At 60.2% G+C, this 25,649-nt stretch overlaps 3 protein-coding genes across 5 annotated transcripts in view; 1 reads left to right on the top strand and 2 right to left on the bottom strand.

The window, feature by feature from the left end:
• DCTN1 (dynactin subunit 1) overlaps nt 1–16,983 on the bottom strand; it is a 55,887-nt gene extending 38,904 nt beyond the window's left edge. The window contains exons 1-4 of one of the 3 annotated variants that reach the window (XM_069014815.1): nt 16,932–16,983; nt 12,944–13,110; nt 3,764–4,009; nt 767–845 (exon numbers count right to left, since the gene is read on the bottom strand). In XM_069014815.1, coding sequence (XP_068870916.1) covers nt 767–845; nt 3,764–3,991 — 307 coding nt within the window. In that variant the 5' untranslated portion in view covers nt 3,992–4,009; nt 12,944–13,110; nt 16,932–16,983. Of the gene's footprint in view, nt 1–766; nt 846–3,763; nt 4,010–12,943; nt 14,615–16,931 lie in introns of those variants that run through there. The other 2 variants (XM_069014816.1, XM_069014814.1) reach the window with 2 other exon arrangements.
• On the top strand, nt 14,749–22,128 carry LOC138110154 (uncharacterized). Its single transcript, XM_069014876.1, has 7 exons — nt 14,749–14,760; nt 16,918–17,045; nt 17,163–17,261; nt 17,965–18,077; nt 19,850–20,002; nt 20,100–20,266; nt 20,836–22,128. Exons 1-7 carry the CDS (start codon nt 14,749–14,751, stop codon nt 22,126–22,128), a joined length of 1,965 nt encoding a protein of 654 aa, XP_068870977.1.
• LOC138110108 (retinol dehydrogenase 11-like) lies at nt 22,120–24,370 on the bottom strand. Its single transcript, XM_069014813.1, has 6 exons — nt 24,171–24,370; nt 23,361–23,600; nt 23,184–23,273; nt 22,924–23,112; nt 22,555–22,661; nt 22,120–22,469 (listed from the first exon to the last, which is right to left on the bottom strand). Exons 1-6 carry the CDS (start codon nt 24,325–24,327, stop codon nt 22,281–22,283), a joined length of 972 nt encoding a protein of 323 aa, XP_068870914.1. The 5' UTR covers nt 24,328–24,370; the 3' UTR covers nt 22,120–22,280.
• Between the last annotated feature and the right edge of the window lie 1,279 nt (nt 24,371–25,649).

Below are 25,649 nucleotides of genomic sequence, written 5' to 3'. Positions count from 1 at the left end.
CAGGAGGGATTCCCCATCCCCTTCAGGAATCATTTCCCATTCCTTTCAGGAATAATTCCCCATCCCCTTCAGGAATCATTTCCCATTCCTTTCAGGAATAATTCCCCATCCCCTTCAGGAATCATTTCCCATTCCTTTCAGGAATAATTCCCCATCCCCTTCAGGAATCATTTCCCGCCTCTCCAGGAAGGATTTCCCAAACTTTTGGGAAGGATTTCCCACCTCTCCAGGAAGGATTTCCCATCTCATCTGGGAAGGGCTTCCCACCTCTGCAGGAGGGATTCCCCATTTCTTCAGGAAGGATTCCCACTCCTTCAGGAGGGATTCCCCATCCCCTTCAGGAATCATTTCCCATTCCTTTCAGGAATAATTCCCCATCCCCTTCAGGAATCATTTCCCATTCCTTTCAGGAATAATTCCCTATCCCCTTCAGGAATAATTTCCCACCTCTCCAGGAAGGATTTCCCAAACTTTTGGGAAGGATTTCCCACCTCTCCAGGAAGGATTTCCCATCTCATCTGGGAAGGGCTTCCCACCTCTGCAGGAGGGATTCCCCATTTCTCCAGGAAGGATTCCCACCCCTCCAAGAGAGATTTCCCATTTCTTCAGGGAGGATTCCCACTCCTCCAGGAAGGATTCCCTATCCCCTTCAGGAATAATTTCCCACCTCTCCAGGAAGGATTTCCCACACCTTTGGGAAGGATTTCCCACCTCTCCAGGAAGGATTTTCCATGCCTTTGGGAAGGATTTCCCAGCCAGGCCTTACCTCTCTTGGGGACCTTCATGGCAGCAGATTCTGGGGTTTCTGGGGACGTTGTGTCCGCTCCATCCTCAAATACCTGGATCTGGGAAAAACACAACGACCATCACTGCCCAAAATTCCCAAACAGGGAGAGCAGGGAACAGGTCCCTCTGGCAGTGGGTTCAGCAGAGCAGATCCCATGGTTTTGGCAGGGATTTTTAATTTCATCATTCCAGCTTTGCCATCGACCACCCTCCTCCCTGAGAACAGCCACACACTCCTTATTCCCGCTGGGAATATGGAATATTCACCCAGGCAATGAGGAAAGTCAAAGCTCTGGATTTGACAGCCTGGAACATCCAAACCAGATTCAGGGATTTCTCTCTGGGAACTATTTTTGGACGCATTTTTGCTGGATAAACATGGAAAATGAGGTTGGGAGGAATTAGATCCCTGAGAGAGAACCTCAGATCAGCACCTCCCAAATTGTTCCTGCAGGAATTTGCCTGATCCATCAGCGCCTCCCACCTGGGAGCTCAGCTTAAAAATCAAAATAACCTGGGAAGCTGTCAGACAGGGATTCCATTTTGGGAAGATTCCCAGCACCAGGAATGATGAAAATGGAATTAAAAGCCACAAGGAGACCAAGGAAAAGGTGATGCCAAGGAAATCATGACACCTGCAGCCATGCAGGGTGGGAATTCCGAGCGGTCTGGGGGTTTCCCAGCAGGTACAGCCCAGGTGGGAATTCCAGAGCTGCTGGAGAGGCTGGGGACGGGGACAGAGCGGGGCTGGATCCGGGGTGACACTGGGCAGTGCCACCACAGACTGGGCACGTCGTGGCCATCGAGCTCCTCTGCCAGGCAGGAGCAGCTCCAGGTGATGCCAAAATCAGGGATTTCCACACCCCGGAAAAGAAACAGCCACGCTTGGAATTGCCAGCCCAGGCAGAAGCAGGGAATCCTGGAATGGTTTGGGTGGGAAAGGACCTTAAATCCCACCCGGTGCCACCCTGTGCCATGGCAGGGACACTTCCCGCTGTCCCAGGTTGCTCCAAGCCCCGTCCGAGCCGGCCTTGGACACTTCCAGGGGTGGGGGACGCATCCAGCCCCACGCAGAGCCCTGTGCCCGGCACCCGCTGCCCCTCCCTGCCCCTGCCCAGCGGTGCCAGGGGCGGGGTCCCCACCCTGTGCCCGCCAGCTGGGAGCTGGGGGACACCGGGGACCCTCCCTGTGCCCAGGGTGGCTCAGGATGGGCTCTGGACCTGCTGGGACAGCCCTGCCCCCCCGGCTTTGCTCCGGGACAGAGGATTTGGGCGATCTGGGGGCCGTTTATCCGTCCTGCTTCCCGTCTCTGCTCCAGCTGTGTCCCGATCTGGAGTTCGGGGCAGGGCTTGGGCATCACTCACTGCACAGAGGCCGAGGTGACAACACGGGGGGACGGCTTCCACTGCCAGACGGGATTTTGGGAAGCAGTTCCTGGCTGGGAGGGTGGGGAGGGGCTGGGATGGAATTCCCAGAGAAGCCGTGGCTGCCCCTGGATCCCCTGGCAGCGCCCAAGGCCAGGCTGGACATTGGGGCTTGGAGCCACCTGGGATAATGGGAGGTGTCCCTGCCTGTCAGGGGGTGGCACTGGGTGGGCTCTGAGGTCCCTCCTGGTCCTGCAGACCCAACCTTTTCCCTGCAAACCCCTCCAGGACTCTCCCAGCTGGCAGGAGAGGCCGAGAGGGACAGACGAGGGAGCTGGGTGCACGTGCCCGGTTTTAATGTGTGGGGAACTGGGAGTGTGGTGGAATTACATTTGGGAAATCTCTGTGGTGATCCCAGGAGAGCAGCAGAGCTCCATCCAGCAATTCCTACACACCAACAGTGTTTGGGTTGGATAAAACCATGAAAAGCTTCCTGGCACGTTTGCCTCCAGCTCTGGCGAGTTCCACTCTTTGTGTTTATCCCATTATTTAAAGGATGGGGTCCTTTTCCCTCCTCCTGCCTCGAGCTGGTGACAAAGGGACTGAAGCAGGGGATGGCTGCACTCATCTTAAAGGCCTTTCCCAACCTCAGTGATTCCTGGAGTTTCTCCTGGATGAGCCATTGCTGCAGCCTCCGACCACGTGTGATCCAAAGGCTCTTCCAATGGGACAGAGGATGTTGGGACGGACCCCAGGACCCAAATCCCCTCATTTTGTGCTCAGCTTTCCTCTGTCACCCAGTGCCAAGGCCCCGGCAAGGAGAGGCCATGGGTGGGACACAAAGCAGCCCCTTTGTGCCAGGGAGGGGACAGGAGCTGGGGGCCTCCAGTGTCACCTCTCTGCCCTTGGAAGGTGACACAGGGAATTTACCTGGAGGATGTTTGCTCTGGAGGGAGCTCCTGGTTCCTGGGGGAGCACAGGAGCAGCAAAGCTCAGCAGCTCCACCCCCACCACGTGTTTTATCCAAACCCAGACAATCTCCTTCCGGATAAACACGGTTTAGTTAAAATTCCCTGGCTCTGCTTCCAGGTAAACGTCCAGAATCGATCCCAAACTCTGCCTGCTGCAGGTAATAAATACAGGGCAGCACAGGGCTGGGCACTTCATTGGGAAGCAGAACAAAAGCGCTGGGAATTCACCCAATCCATCTGAAAACATTCCGCAATAACCCTGTGGGATGAACAGGACCTCAAGGAATTGTGCAGAGGGGGCCTGGAGCCACACCAGGTGAGGTTCAGCTCAGGTTTGGAGTGTGCTGTCCCCTGCTTTGTGGGAGATGGAGATTCCCAAAAACAATGGACATCGGGAAAATTCCTCCTGGGAAGGGCTGCCCAGGGTAGTGGTGGAGTCCCCACCCCTGGAGGGATTTAAAACCTCGACAATTCCATGCCTCCACGATCCTATCACAAACATCACATCCATATCTATACTTCAGCAAGCACTGGAGTGAAGGGATCTGGTTTTTCTCCCAAAACCTGGGTGGGAAGTGCTGCTTAAACGAGCGAGCCGCCATCCGCGCGCTCCCGAGGAACGCCGGGACCCATCCCACCCACCTGCGACTGCCGCACGAAGATGCCGTGGTTCTCCTCGCAGGTGAAATATTTCCTGCCCTGCACCGTGCCGTCGTTCTTGCCCTTGGCCTCGTCCAGGATGACCCCGACCCATTTGCCGGTGGCGAACAGCGTGGCCCCCACGTAGGCCACGGTGCCGCGGTGGCCCTTGCCGATGACCTCCACGCGGGAGCCCACCTTCAGGGGCTTGCTGCCGCCGTCCGCGCTCATCCTGGGCGTGCTGGAGGCCTGGGGAATCAGGGGAAAGCGCAGCTTGAGAAGCTGGGACAGGCAGAACGTTTGGATATCGGGATGTTTCATCCCCCTCCACCCCCTGTTTTATTTTGGGAGGCAGCCAAGGGTGATTCCTTCCACAAACCAGGGCACAGCCGCCATCAGTGGTCGCTCCGGCCTCACAAACCTGATTAATCCCTTTTTAGAACGTTTTTATGAGCCTTGAGGGGAAAAAAAAAAACCCCCAAGAGCAGCACAATCAGCCTTAACCAACTCGTGCTCCATCTTTTCCTGCTATATCAGCGTTCCCATGGTTTTCCAGCCTGGGAATTCTGTGCCCAGGAGCACACAGACTGTGTGGGACACAGGTCGTTGTCCCATCCCCTCACATTGTCGGGATCTGGTGGTCCCCGTGGTGTTCCTGGCACTCCCCCGTGCCCTGACTCGGGGTATCCCACCTTGGAATGTGGGTGGGGAAAGTCCAGCAGCTTTCCAGGTGGGATTGTCATGATCCAGGAGAGAGGAAACGGCTTCAGGTTGTGCCAGGGGAGGTTTAGATTGGATATTGGGAAAATCCCTCCTGGGAAGGGCTCAGATTGGATATTGGGAAAATCCCTCCTGGGAAGGGCTCTCCAGCCCTGGCACAGGTGGAATCCCCACCCCTGGCGGGATTTAAAACCTCGACAATTCCACGATTCCATGATCCTGTCATAAACGTTACGTCCATATTTATATTTCAGTGGGCACCAGGACACTCCAAGCGCGACATCCCGGGATGCACCTGGGTTCAGGTGTGGTTATCCAGGTGATCCATACTCTTGGAGCAGCAATGAGGTGATGGATGCGAGGAATTCCATGGGTACTGGAGACCCCTGGGATTATTGAAATCACAGGGAATTTGTTGGGATCCACCCCCAGCACCTCCTGCTCTGCAATCAGCCTGAGTAAAACAGATTAATCATGGAATCCTGGAATGGTTTGGGTGGGAAGAGACCTTAAATCCCATCAATCCCACCCCCTGCTGCGGGCAGGGACACCTCCCACTAGCCCAGGGTGCTCCAAGCCCCATCCAACCTGGCCTTGGACACTTCCAGGGATCCAGGGGCAGCCACAGCTTCTCTGGGCACCCTGTGCCAGGGCCTGCCCACCCTCACAGGGGAGCAATTCCTTCCCAAAATCCCACCCAAATCTCCCCTTTTCCAGTAGGAAGCCATTCCCTGTATCCTGTCCCTCCATGCCCATGTCCAAAGCCCTTTTCCAGATCTTTTGGAGCCCCCTCTTCAAACCCTGACACCTTTCAATCCCACTGCCTCTATCCCAGAGGGGACAGGGATGTTCCCTGTCCTGCTCAGCTCCATCTTTCTGCTCATCCTAAACTCCCAGCAGTCCCCAAACCGGGACCAGTTTGGCATTTCCCCCACCCCTCGTGTCACTGGTTCTGGTCATTGTGCAGAAATGTGGAGTTTTGGTCACTCTGAGCCCGGCTTCAGCCAAAGAATCCGTTCTTTATCCCAGGAAAACAGAGCCTCTTTCACCCAGCACGGCAGGGAATGGCCAGGAAGGCCCTGCGGACAAACCTCAGCCACAGCTGGACACCACAGGGGGTTTGGGAGATTCAGGGAATTCTCAGCCTTTGGAAGAACCCAGGGGACGTTGGAAGCTCCTGGAATCCCACCAAACCATCCCCTTCTCTTGCACATCACTTCCCGAGGTCGGAATGAATGTGGACCGAACCAAGTTTGGGGTTCTGTGACTGAAACTAGGGATAAAGGTTTTCCCACAAGCCTGAATTCCGGGTTTCATCCAAACACAACTGGCAGAAACCAAAATAATCTCGTATTAAACCCCAAAATCCACCACCCAACAATGAAACCCAAGACCTCAAAGGCAAAATCGACGCTCCAGACCCAAATATCTCCCAAAGTTCTGGCTCCTTCCAGCTGCCAAAGCTGCAGCAACGTCCAGCAAGCGCGTGGAAAATCGTGTCCCAGGTGTGATGGAAAATGAGAGCAGAGCTCCAAGGAAACAAGAAGCCCAAAGGAAAATCCCAAATCCCCAGTAAATGGAAGGGTTCCTGGACCGGGAGTTTTTATCCCTCCCGATTTCTGTTTGGCACCTGCAGCCCAGTAAGATCCACTGGATGTGACACATTCCAAGTCCTGGCATTGGGAAGCCATTCCCTGGCTCCTGTCCCTCCAGCCCTTGTCCCAAGTCCCTCTGCAGCTCTCCTGGAGCCCCTTTAGGCACTGGAAGGGTCTCTGAGCTCTCCTTGGGGCCTTCCCTTCTTCAGGGGAACATTCTCAGCTCTCCCAGCCTGGCCCTGATGGACATTTGCCAACCAGCACTAATTTCGTGGAAACTCTTCCCGAGTCTTTCACACTTGGGAAAAGAAGGAGAGCCCAGAATGAATCTCCTCAACCACATCCCATCCCTCAGGAGCAGGAAGTGGTCTCCACCTTCTGTTTCCAATTAATCAGATGTTGGGTCTGTGAGACACTTGGAAGCTCCAATCCAAAGGATAAACCCCCGACTGGAATTCCCATAAAACCAACACGATTAATCCAGGTTTTACAAGAGGAACAACTGTCCCAGCTGGAAGCAGGTGGGATGGGCATTCCCAGCCATTGTCCCAGCCAGGTGACCGTGGTCAGGGATCCGATGGCTATCCCAGGAGAGGTGGACACACCCGTGGTCACTCCTCCTGGCCGTGGTGACAGTCCCTGCCCAGCTGCGGACAGGAAGGACAAACATGGGGACAGTCATCTTTGGGAACGCCACGGCACAACAGCCTGGCAGGAGCCAGTGACACAGCCCAGAATTCCCACAGCTTCCCAGGCCAGCTCCTCACGGATCCCCTCTGCCACACCAACATTCCCAGGGGAACACACTCAGGAATTCTGGGAACGGGGGGTACGGACAGCAAGGGAAGGGGATGGAGGAGCAGAACTGTGGGAAGCCGGGAGGGCTTCTCATAGTGACAGCCCTGTCACCGCTCGCTCTGGTGTGGCAATAAATTCCTAAATCCCAGTAAATGGGAAATGCAGGGATTCATTTCCCACAGTGGAGGCAGTGGGGGCCAGCTGGGGAGACCCTGGGCATAGGGCAAGTGGTGGGAATGGGGCAGCCAGAGGAGCAACCAGGAATGCTGAGCCTCTGGAGCAGCCATCACTGGAGGAAGCCACCAGGCCAGGAGGAGCCTGTCCCCACTCCAGGGACACCTGCTCCGGGTGAGGGACGAGCACATGGATGCACTGCCACCACCACAGGAGACTCTGCTCCCCACAACTTCCCAAAATCCAGCGTTTTGCCCCCTTTTTGAAGCATGATAGACATCCACAGACTGCTGCTCTGCTGTGTGAAGATCCTGGTGCCGAGCCACTGAAAACAGGCTGAATTCCCAGCGATTTGGGTCACCCCTGTGCTCCATCTGAGGGCTTCAGTGATCCGCTCCATCCTGGTGGATCACCCCAGGAATATTCAGCGTGTTCCTCCCCCCCGTGCAGGTGAGTCTGACAGAGCCTCAAACTGTCACTCAAAGCTCAGATCAAAAGTTTCGGGAGAATCCCGAGCAGCCAACCCTGACAAGATCCAAATTCCAGGTGCGACCCACAAAGCCAGGAAAGGGAAAGACTTGGGGAGAATTCCGGGATTTAAGCCTGGTCAGTGCCGAGTCGATGGCGCTGCTGCCACAAGATCCCTGTGGAAAGGAGGGATCGCCCTGGGACTGAGGGTGGCTGCTGTGGGTGACACCAGGATGTGGCACTGGACTCCAACCTGCCCAAATGGAAGGGTTTGGGTGTCTCTGGACACCGGGAGCAGTGTCCCCAAAACCTGGCAGGGGCACAGCCCTGGGAAGGGCCGGCACAGCCATGGTCCCTGCGGTGCCCATTCCAAAATCCACGTGAGCCCAACAGGGATAACCTGCTCACAGCACCCTGCCTGCAGTGTCCAGCGCTGCCCTGGGACCCCCAGGATTCCCGGGATCCCCAGTCCTGCCACCAGTCCCAAAGCCACATCTCCATCAGCCCTTGGAGCCAGCGTTTGGCTCCTTCCCTGCCCCCTTGGAGCCCCCAAATCCCTCCAGGCTGTCAGGACTCAGGTTGGAATTTCACCCCCTTCATCCAGCTCCCCATGGAAAACAGGGAGGTTTGAGGAGAAGGCAGGGGGCTCCAGCCCCCACAGACCCACACCCACAGGGTGGGCAAAAAAGACTCCAGGCTGGGAAGTTTTCCCGAGCCGCTCCCTCCGCAGCCAAATCCCTTTGGCCACAGCCCAAATCCCACCGGCTCCGGGCCTGGCATATCCCACAGCGGGCAGGACACGGTGCCCACGGCGGGTCTGGGGGTCCCATGGAGCGGTGGGAAGGGTCTGCCCACCCCGGCTCCATGCCGGAGTCGCTGCCGAGTTGGCACAGCCAGGCCCAAACGCGCTGGCAGTGCCCGGCGGGGTCTGGGACACAATGTCACCGCGGCGGCGGCCACAGAGGGACACAGCGACAGGGAGAGAAAGTCCCGGGCAAGGCCTGGCCCGGGGGGCCGCTGGCACCGCACAGCCCAGGGGTAGCTGCAATACGGAAAAACCTGGAAGCGCTTGCCAGGCCCGCGGAAGCTCGGGATCGCTCCCGTGCCGCCTTGGAAAGCCGGCCCGGAGGGAGGGGAGCCCGCGGCAGGCAGGAAAACACGCCGGGATCTTTGTGCTGAGCAGCCCCGGCAAGGCTGCGCCGGAGCGCCGGGAAGGGGCTGAGCCGGAGCGGCCGCTCGGCCGCCGGGGTAATTAATCGCGGTAATGAATTGGGGTAATCACCTACACGGGCAGGTAAGTCCGGCCAAAAGCGCCGGCCCCGGTGCAAGCCGGAGCATCCACCTCCCCTCCCGGCATTATTGTCAGCGAGGGAGGTGCCACATTCCAGGGATACGGGAGCGCAGGGAGCACAATCGAGATTTCCCTACAAAACCCAGCTATTTTCGCTGCGACAGCGTCGCGATCTGTCGCGATAGGACCCGGCAGAGCCAGGAGCTGTTGAGTCAGCCCCCCCCTCCCCACCCCCGCCCTTACCCGGCCGGACGCGTGCCTCCTGCCCTGGGCCATGCTGCCGCGCTCCAGAGATTCCCGATTCGCAGCCAGCAGCTCTCCCAGCTCACGGCCGGCAGCATCCAGCGGCGCTTCCCAGCGTCCCGGCCGATCCCAGCATCCCCGCGCCCCCCACCCGCCCCCCCCCTCCCCCGAGGCTCTGCCGGGCGGTACGAGAGGGAGGGAAGCCCTTTTCTGGGCGAGGATGCTCCGAGGGAGGGATACAGAGAATTCCAGCGCTGCCGATGGAGCCACTCTGCGCCAGTGCCGCTCCAGACTTGTCACCGCGCCGGCGGCTCGCTGGGTCCTAACGCTCCCCGCAGGAGCCACCGGCACGGCCACCCCGTGGCCACCGGCACGGCCACCCCGCGACACTCCGGGCCTCCTCTCGCTCGCCCTGCGGTGGGCACTGGGCAGGGACACCCCAAATTGTGCCCGCCGTGACGCCAGACAAGGCTTGTCCCGCTTGCTCTTCCCCCTTCATGGAGAAATTTTGAGGAAAAACAACCCTGCCCTGGAGCAGGGTTTGTCCCAAGTCTCCAGGTACAGGTGAGCAGCACGTGTGGGTGGATGGAGCCCAAGGGGTTAATTATGAGCGGCTTTAATGATCATTAATTGTCCTGCGCCTGGCTGTGACAGGTGACATTGTGTCCCATTGTGTCCCATTGTTCCTGGCTGAGCTGACGGATCCCAAATTAACGCCCTCACCCCTCTTCTGGGCGCTGTTCCCGGGGCTAATCAGGCTAATGAGGGGATTTGGGAGCCACCAGGACCCGCCACTGTCCAGTCCCAGCGCAGGACCCCAACACATGGAACCATCCTCCAACCACAGAACATCCCGAGCTGGAAGGGACCCACAGGATCACGGACCAAACTCCTTCCCTGCACAAGGACAATCTCAACAATCCCACCTCATCCCTGGAGCTCTGGCAGCCTTGGGAATGTGCCCATTCCCTGGGGAGCTGTTCCAGTGCCCCAGCACCCTCTGGATGAGGAACCTTTTCCTGATTTATCCATCTAAACCTTCCCTGACACAGCTCCAGCTGTTCCCTTGGGTCACAGGGAGCAGAGATTGGAGCTGCCCCTCTGGAGGAGCCCGATGAGCCTCCTCCAGGATGGAAAAGTGACCCAACACCTGCACCTGAGCTGGAATCTGGCTTCAGGAACTGGGAGAAGAGTGAGAAAACCCTGGATATGCCCCCAAAAAACCAGATGTGTCACTGAGCATGGCACATCCAGGGAGAGGAAGGCCACAGTGTCCCACGGAATGAATCACTGGCATTCAGGGGAAGGAGATTTAACAATGCACAACTGGGATAGACAACACAAAACCCAGCTGGAGACTGGGATTTTCTCACTGGGACCACCAGGAACTCAACCGGAGCCACCCCAGGTACCTGCTGGTCACCAGAGCTCCAGCTGCCTCCCCTCTCCATGATGGTTTAAAGGAAACTTCGCACACACAAAATCCACCCAAAATTCTCCAAAAAGCTACGAAGAGGATGAGCTCCTTCTCCTTCCCCCCGGACCTGGCAGTTCTGGGGACAACCAGGACATTTGGTGCCAAAATCTGCAGTATCCCAACAAAAACCAAGTGAAAACCACCCAAAGCAGTGGATTCAGAGCAGGATGGGGTGTCCCAACAGCTGTGGGACAAAGAGACCCCCAAAATAAACACCCCTTCCCTCAGCTGGGGATCCCAGCTTCACTCAAGATCCAAAGGGTCCTCTCCAGTATCTTCCTCATCCCTGGAAGTGTCCAAGGCCAGGCTGGATGGGGCTTGGAGCGACCTGGGATAGCAGGAGGTGTCCCTGCCCATGGCAGAGGGTGGAATTGCTGGGATTTAAGGTCTCTTCCCACCCAAACCATTCCATAATTCTATAAATAGGTGACACAGGTGATATTTGCTCCCAGATTCTGGCAGGGAAGGAAGCACTGTGAGCTTCCAGTGCTGGAGGGGGTTTTTCCTTCTATGGATAAAATCATTCAGATTTTCTAAATCTTCTCACCTGGTTTAATACCTACCATGGAATCATGGCATGGTTTGGGTGGGAAGAGACCTTACATCCCAACAATTCCACCCCCTGCCATGGGCAGGGACACCTCCTGCTATCCCAGGTCGCTCCAAGCCCCATCCAGCCTGGCCTTGGACACTTCCAGGGATAGCCACAGCTTCTCTGGGCACCCAGGGCCTCTCCACCCTCACAGGGAAGGATTTCTTCCTAATTCCTAAATTCTCTAAAGGATTTCTGCTATTCCTCTCCCCTGCAGAATCCTCCTCTGGCATCCTGGCTGACCCCAGAGCCAGGGAGCAGCTGGGAGCAGGACAAAAGCCATGGACACAAACACTTGGAGGGTGCTCAGCCCACGGAGCGACGGCGGGGATTGGATTCCAAGGAGAGGCTGGAATGCCAAGAGGGCACTCAAATTCAAGAAAGCTTCCTCTGAGTGCAAGGAAAACCAGGAAACAGCCACGGAATTTCAGCAGGAATTCAGATGGGAGCAGGGGGTGTGGGACAGCAACCCCTCAAGAGGATAGGAGCTCCCCACTGCTCTTCCCACAGAGCTCTGGGAATAGCAGGACAAACCCCAAAACTGGGAAAATACCTGGGAATACCAGCCAGGCTTCGCTCCCAGGTGGAGCAGAAGAGGAGTTGTTAATTTAAAAAGAAAATTACGAACGTCACACTCCTGCCCAGTCGGAGTTTTCCATGTTAAACCGAAGCACGAGGGAATTTTTTCCACACAAACACAATTTCATAGGATCACAGGACAGTTTGGGCTCAGAGGGATCTCAAAGCCCACCCAGTGCCACCCCCCTGCTGTGGGCAGGGACACCTTCCACTGTCCCAGGTTGCTCCAAGCCCCGTCCAACCTGGCCTGGAACATTTTTAAGGATGGGGCAGCTGCAGCTTCTCTGGGAATCCCGTGCTGGAAATCATGGATTCATGGAATAGAATCATGGAATCCTTCAGGCTGGAAAAGCCCTCTGAGCCCATCGAGTCCAACTGCTCCCCCAGCACTGCCCAGGCCACCACTGACCGTGTCCCCAAGCGCCACATCCGCAGGGCTGGTAAATCCCTTCAGGAACGGTGATTCCCACCCTGCCCTGGGAGGAATTTTCCCAGTTTCCAACCTAAATCCCTCCAAGAACGGCAACTCCATCGCTATGGAAACCTAAACCCATTTCCCATTCCAACCCAGGCCCCGGTGACCCCAAAGGACAGTGACCCCCCCAGGCTTCCATGGATATTCCCATTGGTGCCTTCCAGGATATCCCATTTCTCAACACAACAAAGTCACAGGCACCACTCACCATCTCCTGGTTTATTCACTACTTGGATTTGGGATGAAAATGAACCCTTGAGGGAAAGAATCCTGGAAAATCCTGAGCTGGAAGAGACCCACAAGGATCCCGAGCCCAAGACAAGCAGCTGAGGTGGGACAGGAGCTTTATTAGTGCCAGAATCATGGGAATGTGGGAAGTTTTGGTAATTAAAGCCCTGTGAGATGATCCAGACCCCTCTGGGAACACCCCAACCTCCAGCGGGGCTTTGGCTGCTCCACCCTCACCATAACCTATGGATTTGGTGCTAAACCTGCTCTGTACCAAGGGCAACAATCCCAATTTCCCCCCAAACCTGGGCACTGCCGTGTCAGGATGAACTGCTGCTCCAGCTGAAAAAATCCCCAGGATAAATAAACCTTCCTGAGCCTTCCAGCATCCCCCTTTTCTACGGAAACACACCCAAAATCTGATTAAACCTCAGAAATAAATTTCCTGGTGCACTGAGCAGGGAGGGGACTGGCACAGGGGAAGCAGGAACCCATCCCTGCCCCTTCCCAGATATTTTGGGATTTATCAGGAACACCACGTACCAGAGGCGCTGCCTTGTGCTCCCACTCCCACTCAGCGAGTCTGTGGAGCCGTGTACTGGGATGGACACCGGGATGGACACTGGGATGGACACTGGGATGGAGCAGCCCAGAGCATCCTCCACATGTCAGGGTCACACCGGGCCAGGGGTGGAGCGATCCTCGCTCTCCTGGGAGGAAGCACCAGGCGTCACAGAGCTCCAGGGATTCCTGGTGCCACCCATCCCACTTCCAGGGATTCCCAGTACCACCCACTCCACTTCCCAGGACATGGATCCCCCCCACAAACCACTCCAGCCATCGCTCTGCAGGATCCATGTGGATTTTTCTGCTGTGCCCAAACTCTCTGTCTTAATTCATCATCAGTGAGAACAGAAGTCCATAAATATCCCCTCTCAAGCTCCAGGCTTTTCCCTGGGATCTGGGATACACGCCAGCCCCCTGCCGAGCAGCTGGAACACCCCCAGCTCAAGGAGCACGAGGAGGAGGAAGGTTAAAACCCTTCAGAAACTCCCACTGTTTATCCAGCAGGAGCAAAATTCCACCTTACTGCGTTTTGATGCGTTTTTTATGCACATCTCCCGGTGAAATTCCTGCACGAAGCTGATTTTGGGGTTGGGAGGGAGCAGCTGAGTTTGTCAGGAAAATGAGTTCAGGAGAGAAATCCTAAATCAGCATTTGGGGTTTGGTCTTTAATGCAGCAAAATAAATCCTGAGTGAGTTTGAGACTTTTTAAATTCTCCTCTAAGCCCTGAATGCTCCCAGGGGACCCCAAAAGTCAGCCTGGGCTCTGAATCGGAATCCTGGAGTCATGGAATGGTTTGGGTTGGAAGGGACCTCAAGGATTATCCAGTTTCACCTTCTTTCCACAGGCAGGGACACCTCCCACTATCCCAGGTGGATCCAAGCCCCAGTGTCCAACCTGGCCTTGGGCACTGCCAGGGATCCAGGGGCAGCCCCAGCTGCTCTGGGAATTCCATTCCAGGGCCTCCATACCCTGACAGGGAGGAATTCCTTCCCAAGATCCCACCCCAATCTCCCCTTTCCCAGTGGGAAGCCACTCCCTGTGTCCTGTCCCTCCAGCCCTTCTCCAAAGTCCCCCTCTGCAGAGCTTGATCAGTTCCCCCCAAATTAGGGACATCCAGCACCCAAAATGAGGCCACTCAGCCAGATCCCTTGGGAACAGCACGAACTGGAGGGCGGACACGGTGTCACTCAGGCCAGCGCTGCAGGGATCCCACACCAATTTCCATGGAATTATGGAGTGCTTTAGGGTGAAAATTCCTCAGAGACCATCGAGTCCAAGCATTCCCCCAGCACTGCCCAGGCCACCACTGACCCGTGTCCCCAAGTGCCACATCCACAGGGCTGGTAAATCCCTCCAGGGATGGGGACTCCCAACACTGCCAGGGCCGGACAACCCTTTCCACGAAGGAATTTTCCCAATATCCCACCTGAACCTGGCCCAGCCTGAGGCCGTTCCCTCTCATCCCATCCCTGTTCCCTTCCAGCAGAGCCCCGACCTCTCCCAGCTCCACCCTCCCTTCAGGGAATTGTGCAGAGCCAGAAGGTGCCTCCCAATCGCCGTTTTTCCTCCCTAGCTGCTCCCTCGGGACCTCATTCCAGGTGAGGCGGATCCCGGCGCTAGGACCCGGCGCTGGAGCCTGCGCCCTGCACGGCTGCACCGCGGCACCGCAGCCCCCGCAGCCCCCTCCCAGCCCCGACCCCGCGGGATCATCCCGGCGCATTCCCGGCTCCGGCGTGGGATCGATGCTCCGTAGCCACAGCAACGCCCGGACACGCCGAGGATGCGGCGGGAGGTCAGTGGATTTCAGCTCATCCCCATCCAACGCCCCGCGGGATTCCCGGCTGATTCCAAGTGGGAGCATTCCCAGGAAAGCTGATTGAACCGCTCGGTCCTCGGGGGGAGGGGGGGAAGGAATGGGAGCTGCTCGTTCCATGCGGGACTTTGCGCGGCTGCCGCCGGAGCAGCAATCCCTGGATTTCCTCCCTGCCGAACCCCCGCGGATCTTGCTCCGAGCAATTCCCAGCTTTCAACTTTATTCCCTCATTCCTTAGGGAATTCCTGACCAGCTCCTTCTCTCTGAGGGTTGGTAAATGAGGGCATGGGGGAGGGGCGGGGGGGAAGAGCCGGGGCTGCGAGTCATTCCATAATCCATAAACCCCAATCCATCAAAACCCCGATTCCTCCAAAAAACCCAACCCCGATCCCTCCAAAAAACCCAACCCCGATCCCTCCAAAAAAACCCAACCCCGATCCTTCCAAAAAAACCCAGTCCCTGGAAACCCCGGGAGCAGGGGACAATCCAGCCGGAGCACTGATCCCACATCCCTGCCATCCTCATCACCCATGCCCTTCCCTGGTTTTCCATTCTTTAGGCATTTTCCCCTGGAAAACTCAGGAATGGGTGTAAAAACCCTCCCAAAATTTTGCCTCAGCAGTTCTTGGGTGGGATTTGGGGCTCTGGAGCATCAGCACATGACCCCCCCGGGACAACGCCAGCATCCAGACCTTCCTACACTGAAATCCATTAAAATTTCTCCTTTTCCCCTTCAAACCAAGCAAAGGAATTGAATCCTTGTGTTTATCCCCAAAGCCGCCCTGCAGAGCCACCCAGCTCCACCTTTGGGAACGGAGGGAGACAGGAAAGCACGAAGGAATCGTTCCAAGGTCACCTGAGCAGGTGACCAAACAACCAGCACAGAACCTGCCCTGGGAGAGCCACGCATTCCCGGAATTCCCGACGAGCCCGCAAGGACCCGGAATTTTTGAAAAACCCCGACGTGGAAACCCAAAAATGCTGCATGAGATCGGGGCCCATCCGCAGCGCAACAACCCAGGAACGGCGCTGGGAGGTCCCTCCTGACGGGAATTCGGGAATTCGGGAATTCCCTGAGCAGCCTGGAGTGAGGGATGGCACCAGCGGGATACTGGGACACAGCTCCAGGTGACGCTGGGAGCAGCACATCTCACACAGGTACATGGCCCTGCCCGCATCCCACCCCTTAATTAATCATTATTCATTCATTAGTTGATGCGGTTAATTAATTATTCGCATACTGTGCTAATGAGGGCGGGGGGGGCGGGATGTTCTGACAGAATTCCCAGCGCACGGAATCCCCTGCTGGAAGAAGGTGCCGCCGCGCTTTCCCTGGATCCAGGACCGGGAATATTCACCCATGCCACTCTTAATGAGCTCCCCTCAATTAGCCCGGCCAGTAATGACCCCCGGGCTGAGTCATTCCCACCTCGCTTCTGGATCAAACCTTCCCAATCCCGAGGGGGAAGCGCCGCCCTCATCCTATCACCGACCACCCCTCACACAGAGCCCAAACACCCCCAAATACCCCTACAGACCCCCCTAAATCCCCCCAAACACCCCCACAGACGCCTCCACAGCCCCATAAACTGCTCACAGAGCCCAAACACCCCCACAGACCCACCCATACACCCCCTAAATCACCCCAAAAATCACCTCCTTACCCACGCACAGGCCCCCACAAACCCCTTTAGACCCCCACAAACCCCCACACAACACATACACCCCCTCAGACGCCCACAGACCCCCATAAATACTTCACGCAGACCCCAAACCCCTTCAGACCGCTCACACAGCCCTCCGTAAACCCCCGAAACCTTCTCGTACCCCCTCCTAAATCCCCATAAACCCCTCACACACATCCCCACACACCCCTTCACACCACCGCAGACCCACAGACAGACCCCATCACCCCTTTAAACCCCCAGAGACCCCCCCCAAACCCCTCACGCAGACCCCCTCACACCCCCTTACACCCCCTCCTCACACACCCCTTTACCCCCCCAACACAAGACCCCCAGACCACCACAACGAAGGACGCCCGGCATCCCACCACCACCGCCATACTTCTCTCTCGCTCTCCCCCACCCCAAATCCACATTTCCCCTCATTCCCGGGACCCCCCGACCCCCTCAGGCCTCTCCCGGTACCTCCGGCCCGGCCGCTCCCAGCGCCGCCAACCCCGCCCGGTACCAGGACCCCCTCGGGCTGCCCCGCGCCGTGCCTGACGCCCAGCGCGGCCGTACGGCCGCGCTGGGCGTCAGGCACGGCGCGGGGCAGCCCGAAGGGGCAGTAAGGGCGGAAGGGGCTTCGCTATCTGCGCATGCGCAATGCTTAGAGTGAAGCCGGGAAGAGGGGGGGGCGAGTAATGGCGGAGCCAGGCCCGGGGAGGAGGATGAGGAGGAGGACGATGGGGAGGAGGAGGAAGCAGCCGGCCGGAACGGCATCAGTCGGGACAAGACGCGGCTGGGAACCCGCCGGTAAGTGCTCCCGACCTGGCGCGGCCGCCGATTTGGCAGCAGCGGGGTGGTCGCAGGGGTTGTTGCCTTGCGTTCCGGAGATATTTCCCTGCCAGCCGCCTCCTTCCCTCTCGTTGCGTGCCCGAGCTGCTTCCCGGAGGGACTTTTCCCAGTTCCCGGGGGTCTCCTCCTGGCCTAGAGGGTCTTTTCCCGGTCCCAGGGGATCTTTTCCTGATCCTTGGGGGTCTTTTCCCACTTCACGGGGGTCTCCTCCTTTTCTATAGCGTCTTTTCCCGGTGCCCGGGGGTCTTTCCCCAGTCCCTAAGAGCATTTTCCCAGTTCCAGAGGGTCTCTTCCCAGTCCCCAGGGCTCTCCTCTTTGTCCCAGAGCGTCTTTTCCCAGTCCCCGGGGTCTTTTCCCAGTCTTCAAGGATCTCTTCCTGGTCCTGAAAGGGTCTTTTCCTCATCCCGGAGGGTCTTTTCGCGGTCCCGGGGGTCTTTTCCCAATCCCTAAGGGTCTTTTCCCGGTCCCCATGTCCCCGTGGTCCCCAGTTCCCTTTCTCCAGTTTCCAGCGCCTCTCCCCATTCCAGTTACCCTTCCCCACCCCGCTGGCTGCACTGGGATGGCTTCCGGGGTTACGGATCCAGGAACCGGGATTCGATGTCGGGCTGGGGCTTTAATTATCCCGTCAGGATTCACCTCCTCGTTTCCTGCTGAATTCCAGGGACACCAGCCAGCGCCACCGCCCAGGCGTCCCTTGTCCCGGTGAACACCGGGATAACTCCCGGAGCCGAAGGATCCCGTCCCGGAGCCGCCGGTGCCCGCCAGGAGCTGCGGGTGAGGTTTGGGATGCACCGGGGGAGGGAGTTCCAGGGGCTGAGCCGCCGTGCCCGGCGCCGGTTCATCCCTGGATCGCGGCGGGATTCCCGCCGGGAACGGAGTGAAACTGAAACCGGAACCGGCGCCGGGAGGTCACCGGGCGGAAAATGAGCCCAAAATGAGGTCGGGCTTTGACGCGTGGCGGTGCCCGCGGTGGCTGTCCCTGACTGTCCCTGTCTGTCCCTGTCTCAGAGGTGTCCTGGCAGCGGGCAGTGCCCATGGTGACTGTCCCTGACTGTCCCTGTCCCCTGCAGGGATGCCCTGGCAGCGGGCAGTGCCCATGGTGGCTGTCCCTGACTGTCCCTGTCCGTCCCTGTCCCTGTGCAGGGATGCCCTGGCAGCGGGCAGTGCCCACGGTGGCTGTCCCTGACTGTCCCTGTCCCTGTGCAGGGATGCCCCGGCAGTGGGCAGTGCCCACAGTGACTGTCCCTGACTGTCCCTGACTGTTCCTGTCCCCTGCAGGGATACCCTGGCAGCAGGCAGTGCCCACGGTGGCTGTCCCTGACTGTCCCTGACTGTCCCTGACTGTCCCTGTCCCCTGCAGGGATGCCCTGGCAGCAGGCAGTGCCCACAGTGACTGTCCCTGACTGTCCCTGGCTGTCCCTGACTGTCCCTGTCCCCTGCAGGGATGCCCTGGCAGCGGGCAGTGCCCACAGTGACTGTCCCTGACTGTCCCTGACTGTCCCTGACTGTCCCTGACTGTCCCTGTCCCTGTGCAGGGATGCCCTGGCAGCGGGCAGTGCCCACAGTGACTGTCCCTGACTGTCCCTGACTGTCCCTGACTGTCCCTGTCCCCTGCAGGGATGCCCTGGCAGCGGGCTGTGCCCACAGTGACTGTCCCTGACTGTCCCTGTCCCCTGCAGGGATACCCTGGCAGCGGGCTGTGCCCTTGGTGACTGTCCCTGACTGTCCCTGTCCCTGTGCAGGGATACCCTGGCAGCGGGCAGTGCCCACGGTGGCTGTCCCTGACTGTCCCTGACTGTCCCTGACTGTCCCTGACTGTCCCTGTCCCCTGCAGGGATGCCCCGGCAGCGGGCAGTGCCCACAGTGGCTGTCCCTGACTGTCCCTGACTGTCCCTGACTGTCCCTGTCCCTGTGCAGGGATACCCTGGCAGCGGGCAGTGCCCATGGTGGCTGTCCCTGACTGTCCCTGACTGTCCCTGTCCCCTGAAGGGATGCCCCAGCAGCGGGCAGTGCCCACAGTGGCTGTCCCTGACTGTCCCTGACTGTCCCTGTCCCCTGCAGGGATGCCCCGGCAGCGGGCAATGCCCACAGTGACTGTCCCTGACTGTCCCTGACTGTCCCTGACTGTCCCTGACTGTCCCTGTCCCCTGCAGGGATGCCCGGGCAGTGCCCACAGTGACTGTCCCTGACTGTCCCTGACTGTCCCTGACTGTCCCTGTCCCCTGCAGGGATGCCCTGGCGGCGGGCAGTGCCCATGGTGACTGTCCCTGACTGTCCCTGTCCCCTGCAGGGATGCCCCAGCAGTGGGCAGTGCCCACAGTGACTGTCCCTGACTGTCCCTGACTGTCCCTGACTGTCTCTGACTGTCCCTGTCCTCTGAAGGGATGCCCCAGCAGCGGGCAGTGCCCACAGTGACTGTCCCTGACTGTCCCTGACTGTCCCTGGCTGTCCCTGACTGTCCCTGTCCCCTGCAGAGATGCCCCGGCAGTGGGCAGTGCCCACAGTGACTGTCCCTGGCTGTCCCTGACTGTCCCTGTCCCCTGCAGGGATGCCCCGGCGGCGGGCAGTGCCCACGCTGACCACGCTGTGCCTGCAGAGCCTGGCCCAGCACATGCAGAGCCTCTGGGCCAAGGACTACAGTGACAACTACCTGGACGAGTACGAGTTCCGCTTCCTCGTGGGCCCCTTCAACGACCTGGGTGAGGCGTGGGGGATGTGCCAGGGCACCGGGACGCCCGTGGGGGGGGGCAGGCGGGGGTCCCAGGCCCCGCTGACCCCCCGGTTCCCCCCTCCCAGCCTGCGGGCTGGTGCAGGAGCTGCTGGGGCTGCTGGGGACGAGCCGGCGGCTGTCGCGCGCGGCGCTGCACCTGCTGCTGCTGCCACACCTGCAGCAGCTCAGCCTGCGGCCCTGCCCCGCGCTCGCCAACAACGCCCTGGGCCACCTCCTCGTCCTGCGCTGCCAGGTGGGCAGGGGGCATGGCGGTGCCAATATCTGTGGGGCTGGAGGTGCCCACCGGCAGTGGGGTAGAGGGAGCGGGGTTGGGGATGCCCACCTGCCATGGGGATAGAGAAGCAGGGCTAGAGGTGGCCATCTTCTATGGGGATGTGGGTGCCTACCTGTCATGGGGCTGGGGGAATAGAGCTGGGGGTGCTCGCCATCTGTGGGGATGGGGATGCCCACCATCGGTGGGGCAGGGGGTGACAACGCTCTGGGGGAGCAGGGCTGGGAGTGCCATGGTCGGTGGGGCAGGGGGAGTGAGGCTGGGTGTGACCACCCTCTGTGGGGCTGGGAGAGTGGGACAAGGGGTGCCCATCCTCTGTGGGGCTGGGGATGCCCACCATCAGTGGGGTGGAGGCGAGTGGGACTGGGGCTGCCATGGTCCATGGGCTGAGGGATTGGGGCAGGAGGAGCGGATAGGCCATGGCCACCCTCTCTGAGTCTTGAGGTGCCCACCCTCTGTGGGACAGGGCATGAGAGGGACATCCATGCCCCTCTGCCCACCCCACTGAGTGTCTCCCGGTGTGGCTGCAGGGCCTGAGCGTGCTGGACCTGGGGGGCTGTGGGCGGCTCTCGCCGTCTGTGCTGGTGGACCTGGCTGAGGGGCTGCCACGCCTGAGCCGCCTGGGGCTGGCCCACACCCAGGCCAACGTCCAGGTGCTCTCGGCCGTGGGCTCCTGCTGCCAGCACCTGCGGGAGCTCGACGTGTCCGGCTGCAAGAAGGTGACGCCGCGTGCCCTGCGGCACCTGGGCTACGACCCCCTGGCACGGAGCCCGGGCTGCCTCGCGCTCCGCGTGCTGCTGGCCCGCGACCTGGAGCACTCCGGGGATGGGGACATGGTGGCTGCTGTGGCCTTCCTGCTGCTGGCCCTGCCACACCTGGAGGTGCTGGCACACAGTGCCCTGCCGGACGCGCTCCGGCTGCTCCACAGGCGGCAGCTGGATGGCACCAAGGACTCCGAGGGTTTCCCCTCGCTGGAGGAGCTGGCGCGGAGCCGGGGGGCTGCACCAGAGGGACCCCCGCTCACGCTGCCCCTGCGGCAGCTGGAAGAGGTGGAGGAGGACGCCCTGGGCATCGTCCACGCCGTGTGTCCCCAGGCCGAGGAGGTCAGCGTGTGGCTGGGGGACAGTCCCGGCCCCGCAGGGCTCCGGGAGCTACCGGACTGGAAGTGCCTGTCCCGGGTGACGCTGGGCTGCTCCGGGCGGCACGGCCGGGCGCTGGCAGAGGTGCTGCCGCTGGCACAGGGCCTGGGCACCTGCCTGCGCACCCTGACCCTGCACGGCTTCATCTGCCGGGACCCGCTCTCTCTGCCCGCCCTGCTCGCCAGCTGCCCCGGCCTGCAGGGCTTCAGCGCCGAGCTGGAAGTGCCACCAGACGCCCACGCCGAGCCCCCCGAGGAGCCCCCGGCCCCGCCACCAGTCTGGGCCACCGACCTGCTGCCCCGCGGGCTGCCCCAGCTCCAGAGCTTCTCGCTGACCCTGGCCGGGCCCGTGCCGGCCGCGCACAGGCCGGCGCTGAGCTCCACGCTGGCTTCGCTGCTGAGCGAGGCCCCGCAGCTGCAGACCCTGCGCCTGCTGGCCGTGCCCTTCCCGCTGGACTCGGTGCTGGAGCCGGCGCTGGCGGGGCCGGCGCTGCGGGAGCTGCGGGAGCTGTCGCTGGCCGAGAGCCTCGTGTCGGCCGGCGCCGTGTGGCAGCTGCTGGGCTCCGACGGGCCCCTGCGGCGCCTGGACCTGTCCCGCTGCCCCGACATCCACCGGCGCGACTACGACGCCTTCCTGCAGGCCGTGAGGAAGCAGCGGCTGGACCTGGACATCACCTGGGAGTAGCGGCGTGCGTGGCGCCGGGGATTTTAATAAAAGTGTCCTCGCACCTGGCCGGAGCCGTGTCGTTCCCCGGGTGGCACAGGGTGGGTACGGGGGGAGCAGAGCGGCATCCGTGTCTCCCTTGCCGCCGTGCCCAGGGGTGACATCCCGGTGGCTCAGTCCCGCTCCGTGAGCCCCGTGAGCCGCTCCGATGCCTCCCAGAGCTTCCGTGCCAGCGCGGCGTCGCGGGCGGCCGCCGAGGGCAGCGCCAGCCGGCAGCTGCTGTCGAAGTATTTCCCGGTGATGCCCTCGGCCTCCTCCGAGACGGCGCAGAAGATGGTGCTGGCAGCGCCCTGCTCGGCCGACTGAGGGGGACAGGGGTGAGAGCGGGTCTGTCACCCCCCACCCACCCCGCTGCCCCCGGGACGGGCAGGACCCGGCCCCGCTCACCTTCATAAAGGGGTGGAGGAGGCTGAAGAGCACCCGCACGGTGCTGCTGAAGTGGCGCATGATGCTGGTGCTCACCACGCCGGGGCTCAGCGCGTTGGTCGTCACCCCTGCCAGGCCGCACCGTCAGCAGGGTGGCGACCCCGGGGACCCCGAATCCCTCGGGGAGCAGCAGGAGCAGCCCCCAGCCTGACCTCAGACCGGGGTTCTGCCACTGTTGCGGGATCCCAGCGAGCCTCTAACCCGTGTCAGCCACCCCCCAGCCCTGCCGGCATCTCCGGGGATCTGGCACGGGAGCACAGGGAGTTGGGACAGGGGATGTCCCCAGGGTGCCGCATGGCACGGCTGAGCCTGGCATGGCCCAGCACCCACCTGTACCCTGCAGGCGCCGGGCCAGCTCGGCGGTGAAGAGCACGTTCATCAGCTTCGTGCTGTTGTAGGCGGCGTCGTAGCCGCCCGGGCACCGCTGCCCCGTCAGGTACCCGCTGTCAGCCATGCCCATGCTGTGCCGGAACGATGACACGTTGACCACCCGGGCGGGCGCTGAGGCCTTCAGGAGGTCTGTGCGGAACAGGGGGTGAGCAGGGAGGGATCCCGAGAGCTCCCCCAAGTCCCCCCAGCCCTGCGCTCACCCAGGAGCAGGTTGGTGAGCAGGAACGGGCCCAGGTAGTTGGTGGCGAAGGTTTGCTCCAACCCCTCTGATGTGATGGCGAAGGGCAGCCCTGGAAAAGAGGGCGGGGAGCGCCGTGAGGCATCGGGATGCGGTGCTGGAGCCCCGTTGGGGCTGCGGGGCCTGGCCTGGCACGTACCGGTGACGCCGGCGTTGTTCACCAGCACGTCCAGCCGCGACTCCTCGCGCAGCACGGCGCTGGCGAAGGCGCGCACCGAGGCCAGCGAGGAGGTGTCCAGCAGCCGCAGCACCACCGCCGGGTTCCCGGTGGCCGCCCGGATCTCCTCCACGGCCGCCTGGCCCCGCTCCCGGCTCCGGCACGCCAGGATGGTTCGGGCGTTCCGGCGCGCCAGGTCCATGGCCACACACTTGCCGATGCCTGCGGAACACGGAGCGGGTGTGGGCTGATCCCAGCCAGGTCCTCCTGGCGAGGGGTCCCTCGAGGTCCGTGCCACTGTCCCCAGGGTTTGGGCGGCCCCTGCCACAGCCAAAACCACCCGGGAGGACATGATGGGCGCTGGGGGTGGAATGGAGCCCCGCACATGGGGGGGTCACTCTGTCCCTGGGCACACAGGGACACCCCAGTCCCAGCCTGTGCATCTCAACGTCCCCCACGGTGCCAGCCCGACCTCATGCTCGGCAGTGGGACACGGGTGGGGGCAGTGACCCCATCCCTGGTGTGACATGGTGGCCGTGGTGGCCAGTGGCACAGTGGCCTTGTCTCTCAGTCATTAACAGGTCTGAGGCAGAGTCCGGCCTCAGAAGGTGGGCAGGGGGCACCAGGAGCATATTGTGGGTGCCCAGGGACCGGCCACCAGCTGCTTCTGCAGCCATTTGCATTCCCAAAGCGGGGACTGGGGTCCAGGGCTGGCAAAGGGACACCCGTGTCCCCTGCAGGTCACCCCACAGCCATCACCCGCACACGTCCCTGCCACCCGTCCCTGCTCACCGCTGTTGGCTCCGGTGACAATCACTGTCTTGCCTGTCAGGTCGGTGGGACACTTGCGGGGGTCCCAGGGGCTTCTGCGCATGAACCAGAGCAGCAGCCCCAGGAGCAGGAGCAGCAGGAGCCACCACGGGGGGCTCAGGGTCCCCAGCAGCTCCATGGCTGGGCGCGGGATGTGGCTGGGGACAAAGGTCACAGCAGGACCTTTGTCCGGCTGGCAGCAAGGCACGGCACGAGTCCCTTTGCTCCGTGAGCTGCTGGGAGCCGAGGAGGGACGGCAGAGTGGCTGGGGCAGGCAGGAGGGTGAGCCACGTGCCCCCTATGCCACCCCACTGTCCCCTGTGCCACCCCACTGTCCCCTGTGCCACCCTGCCAGCTAGCGACAGCGATGACGTTTGCAGCAGTGCCCTTAACAAGCCCTGCACGTTACGCCGTGTAAAACCACACCGGTGCCTCTGCACCAATCACAAAGGAACCACTTCTTGGGTGTGGACCGAAAACGGGACTTTCCGCCTGTACCAGTGCGGCCAAATTTAGAAATATGTCCCCTCAGAGAAGGCGGGTCACCACCCGTCCCCCACCAGGTTCAGGGAAAATAAATTTTCCTCAAAAGAAAGTGAAAGAGATAAAACTATTTATTTAACAAACACACGGGGAAAGGAAAATAATGTTAAATAATAAAAATCTCTCTCTGTGGAGGAAAAACCTGGGAAAGTGTCAGAGTCCTCCCTTTGGTCTCCTCGGAGCTGGGGCTTGGGCCAGGGCCAGGCCCTCTGTGCTCGGTGGAAAAGTCCTCCTGATGTGTTCTAATACTGAAGCAGTCCAGTGGAAAAGGGAGAAAATCCGAAATTCCAGGGAAGGGAAAAAAATTTCAACTCTCAGTCTCTCTCCGGAGAAAAAGAAGCTGAACAACTGGCCAAAAGCTGACTGGGAAACAGCAAGCCGGGTGCTTCCTCCCTCCCCTGCCACAGCTGGGGAAAAAGTCCCTATCTCTATGTGACTTTGAACAAGCTGCAAACTGCTTTGAGGAAGTTTTGTTCAGTTTTTCCTTCCCCCTCTCAGGCTCGGTTTAAAGGCATAGAAAGGCACAAGAATTAATTTCTGGGCATAGGGCAGCGGTATGGGATACACATCACAAAGTCACCCCAAGACACCGCCCCAAGTTCCTTTGTGGTGTTGAGCAACAAGGGAGTCATTGCAGCAGCGCAAGAAGTGGGGTCACAAATAGGGCTGTTGATTTTGGGGGCACTCGTCTTGTAGGACCGCCAGAGCAGACCCTCGACGAGCACTGAATTAAGACCCGAGCGCGCGATGGTGAAAACACTCTCACGCTCATTAGGAACTAAAAACCACGCCTACTCCATCCTCTTATGCCAATGAGAACCGAAAGCCGCGCCTAAGGCCTCGCCTCACGCTAAAACGGAACTGAAAACCGCGCCCACTCCTCATGTGCTAATGAGGAACTCTATAACTCAGGGAGTG

The sequence above is a fragment of the Aphelocoma coerulescens genome, chromosome 4 (assembly GCF_041296385.1).
Source record: "Aphelocoma coerulescens isolate FSJ_1873_10779 chromosome 4, UR_Acoe_1.0, whole genome shotgun sequence".
NCBI classification, from domain to species: Eukaryota; Metazoa; Chordata; class Aves; order Passeriformes; family Corvidae; genus Aphelocoma; species Aphelocoma coerulescens.
This window is presented reverse-complemented; position numbering and strand designations above follow the sequence as displayed.

Excerpts from the sequence above, each read along its gene's own strand:
- LOC138110154 (XM_069014876.1), top strand. Across the intron at positions 17,046-17,162 it reads ACGGCCGCGCTGGGCGTCAG|GCCCGGGGAGGAGGATGAGG; the intron begins GCACGGCGCGGG and ends TGGCGGAGCCAG. Across the intron at positions 20,267-20,835 it reads TCCTCGTCCTGCGCTGCCAG|GGCCTGAGCGTGCTGGACCT; the intron begins GTGGGCAGGGGG and ends GTGTGGCTGCAG.
- LOC138110108 (XM_069014813.1), bottom strand. The coding sequence starts at position 24,327 with ATGGAGCTGCTGGGGACCCTGAGCCCCCCGTGGTGGCTCCTGCTGCTC. Across the intron at positions 22,662-22,923 it reads CCGGCGCCTGCAGGGTACAG|GGGTGACGACCAACGCGCTG; the intron begins GTGGGTGCTGGG and ends GCGGCCTGGCAG. Across the intron at positions 22,470-22,554 it reads TCCTCCACCCCTTTATGAAG|TCGGCCGAGCAGGGCGCTGC; the intron begins GTGAGCGGGGCC and ends TGTCCCCCTCAG.